This window comes from Lactuca saligna, chromosome 4, assembly GCF_052625555.1.
Source record: "Lactuca saligna cultivar CGN05327 chromosome 4, ASM5262555v1, whole genome shotgun sequence".
Classification (NCBI taxonomy): Eukaryota; Viridiplantae; Streptophyta; class Magnoliopsida; order Asterales; family Asteraceae; genus Lactuca; species Lactuca saligna.
Genome location: NC_136420.1, coordinates 273621720 through 273624633, shown reverse-complemented (window position 1 = coordinate 273624633; position 2914 = coordinate 273621720). Strand labels below are relative to the sequence as shown.

General features: G+C 33.6%; 1 protein-coding gene across 1 annotated transcript; it reads right to left on the bottom strand.

The window, feature by feature from the left end:
* Positions 1-866: 866 nt before the first annotated feature.
* LOC145043637 (uncharacterized) lies at positions 867-2302 on the bottom strand. The gene is made up of 3 exons (XM_078992352.1): positions 2060-2302; positions 1517-1974; positions 867-1420 (listed from the first exon to the last, which is right to left on the bottom strand). Exons 1-3 carry the CDS (start codon positions 2160-2162, stop codon positions 1103-1105), a joined length of 879 nt encoding a protein of 292 aa, XP_078848478.1. The 5' UTR covers positions 2163-2302; the 3' UTR covers positions 867-1102.
* Positions 2303-2914: the final 612 nt, after the last annotated feature.

Sequence of the window (2914 nt, the reverse complement as noted above, 5' to 3'; positions counted from 1 at the left end):
GGCGTGGCCGCATCGCGCTAATCATTCACTACATCACACACCAATAAAATCCCTAAAATCCAAGACTGATCATACCTAGAAAACTAGTATTGCACTTTTGGTGGAAAAGAGGACGGCATTTTTCAAACAAATACCCGCCTTTATGAATTATGAATTATGATTTTTAAGAAAGTTTGATATAAACTTTTATGATTTTAGGGTCTTTATAAAGATTTTTTTAAGAAGTGTTAGGTGGCAAATTTTTTGTATGGTTTTAGGCTTTTTATATAGATTAAATTTAAGGCTTCATATGAAAAAGTGATACTTGGAGCTTACAAAGACTTCCCAATATTCAATGAAAAAAATCGGCTTGAATAACATTTTGTAACAAAGAACACAATGAACAAAGTTGGCTAAAATTTAACATATTTCACCAACTTTACTACTTCTTGACCTCCAAATTCTGAGTGTAATTAATGTCTATAATAACATTTTTTACAAAGAACACAATGAACAAAAATTCAATTCAAATAAAGTTCGAATGAAAAAGAGTTATGCCGGTTCAAAGTTAGACAAATAAAAACATGATTCAAAGTTAGACAAATAAAAACATGATTTTCTTTTATTTTCATCTTGCAACATTCATATTTGTAGTACGTTCTCCAAAGTCATGGTACGGATGTTGGTAGTAGGGATTTTAATAAATCTGGTTTTTTATTTTTTTTCATACTTTTTGAATCTATATAATTGACCAAATGGTATTATAACAGTTTTTAGATTTTTGTTAAACAGAAAAATTAACAAATCAAGAGAAACAGGTCTTTAGAAAGATCTACAAAAGAGTTAAACGAAGTTGGACCAAGTTCAAAAGATGTATTATTAACATATCAAGAGAAACACTTCATTTCATTAAATGGATAAAATCAATCTGTAACACTTTCAAAACATGACAATAAGAATTCAACATCAAGCCTTAAAACAAAACGAAAGCATTCTTGGTGTCATAAGAAAGACAACCAAAGCCATCAAACATATTCCACTTCTCCTTCCACTTAACTAAAGCATTCTTCTTCTTCTTCTTCTTTAATCATCATCATGATTATGATGATGATCATGATCATGACTATGATGATGATGATGATGATGGTGTTGGTGGTGATGATTCCACTTCCCCATCACTATTGTACACAAACCTTATGTGTTTTCCACTGAATTTAACACCATTGTCGACACTCAACTTCCTAATCCCATTACAAATCTCATCCATCCCATCATCATCACCATCTTTACACTCATCACTTGTGCTTGCATTCACTTGAACCGACCACACTGATGAATCCTCAGAACCTTCAAATTTCTCTGAGAAATCCATGAAAAGCGACCTTGTTACTGTTTCTCCATTATCTTCTTGATTTGGTGAACGAATTACATCTTGTAGCATCTATACAACACACCATCGATGAAAGAAAATCCAATTAACACAATCCAATTCAAATAATCTAACGAACAGTTATAAAGATTAGGGATTGAATCAAACCTGAGTAAAATTGAAGTTTTCAGCAACAGGGGAGACTGTAAAAGAGTCGAAAACGTTCTTGTTAGTAGTTGAAAAGTCATAAACTTGAGGCGTATTAGCAGGTGTTGGAGCAAGAACAGCCATTGGAGAGTTGATAAAGCGTTTATGAATCAAAGGATTATGTTCGAAGCAAATCTTTGAGATTACTCCTTCTTCTTCAACTTTTTGCAAAAGGGTCTTCACTTGACCTCTCAATAAAGACTCCCCGGATCCAGGAGTTGTGGTATGTTTTGATTCAGAATTGGAAATCGTCATTCTTTTCTTCGAATATAATGGAGTCTTTAAGCTCCCCATTGCAAGCCCAACGATTGGTGAACCGTTTGTTATATCAAACAACGCAGACTTTTCCCTTTCTTGAGGTTTTCCGGTTTTTTGTCTTGATTTCGAAACAGCATTCATCGATTCTTCGTTTTCATCTCCTAAAACAGAGACGAAAAGATCAAAACATGAAACCCGTTTGAGTAATTATTGAAAAACGAGATTAAATTACGATAGAAAACTCACGTGATGCTATGGTTACACTGGTGTTGTTGATGTTGCTGTTCTCGGAAGCCATAGTCTTAACTTGTGATCTTGTGATTCTTCGTGATGACTGTGGTGTCTCCATTGTTAACCCTTTAAGTTTCTTTCGAGTTAATCAAGAAATGATCACCGAAAATTCGATTTACAGAGGAAAGAAAAAGAAATCGGAGCGACTGAGTGGGGAAAAGATAGAATTTGTCAGGGGATTTAAGAGCGATTTAGGGTTCTAACAACGGGCAAAAGGGAAAATGTGACCGTTAGGAAGAAAGGAGCGTAATTAATCAGCGTTATCTTGAAACTAGCCGTTGCGAGTGGATAGTGGGCCATGAATTGGGCTAATATTATGGTTTTTCAGCTCAAGCGCAAATATATTATTACAACTTCACAATTTGATATATAAACAAAGGGAGAATGACTTAAAGGGTAATATATTTTTTGATTTTTACATATTTAATCATTGATTTTTTTTGTTCATATTTACCCCTTTAACTTATTAAATTGTACACATTTAGTCTTTATGACCGGCTACTTTAGGTTAGCCGATAAAAATGACTTAATAAGGTAATATATTTCTCATTTTGTACACATTTAATCCTTAATATTTTTTTACACATTTAGTCCTTAATATTTTTTTTGTTGCAAAATAAATCATTTTTGTTTTTGTACTCATTAAACACGTATAAATGATTTATTTAGGTTTTTCTCACAACATCTTAAGTGGGATAGCCATATGGTGGCGAGATAGGTTGAGGTGGTCCTACTATATGTTGTAGGCCAAGATACCTGGTGCGGATCGGCTGTAAGTTGTAGGTACGGAAGCTCGATAAGAGCGGTTGG

Bases quoted from the DNA above. Each gene is read 5' to 3' on its own strand.
- LOC145043637 (XM_078992352.1), bottom strand. From the start codon at position 2,162: ATGGAGACACCACAGTCATCACGAAGAATCACAAGATCACAAGTTAAG. The intron at 1,975-2,059 runs GTGAGTTTTCTA...TCTCTGTTTTAG, and splicing joins CAGTGTAACCATAGCATCAC to GAGATGAAAACGAAGAATCG. The intron at 1,421-1,516 runs GTTTGATTCAAT...TGTGTTGTATAG, and splicing joins AAAACTTCAATTTTACTCAG to ATGCTACAAGATGTAATTCG.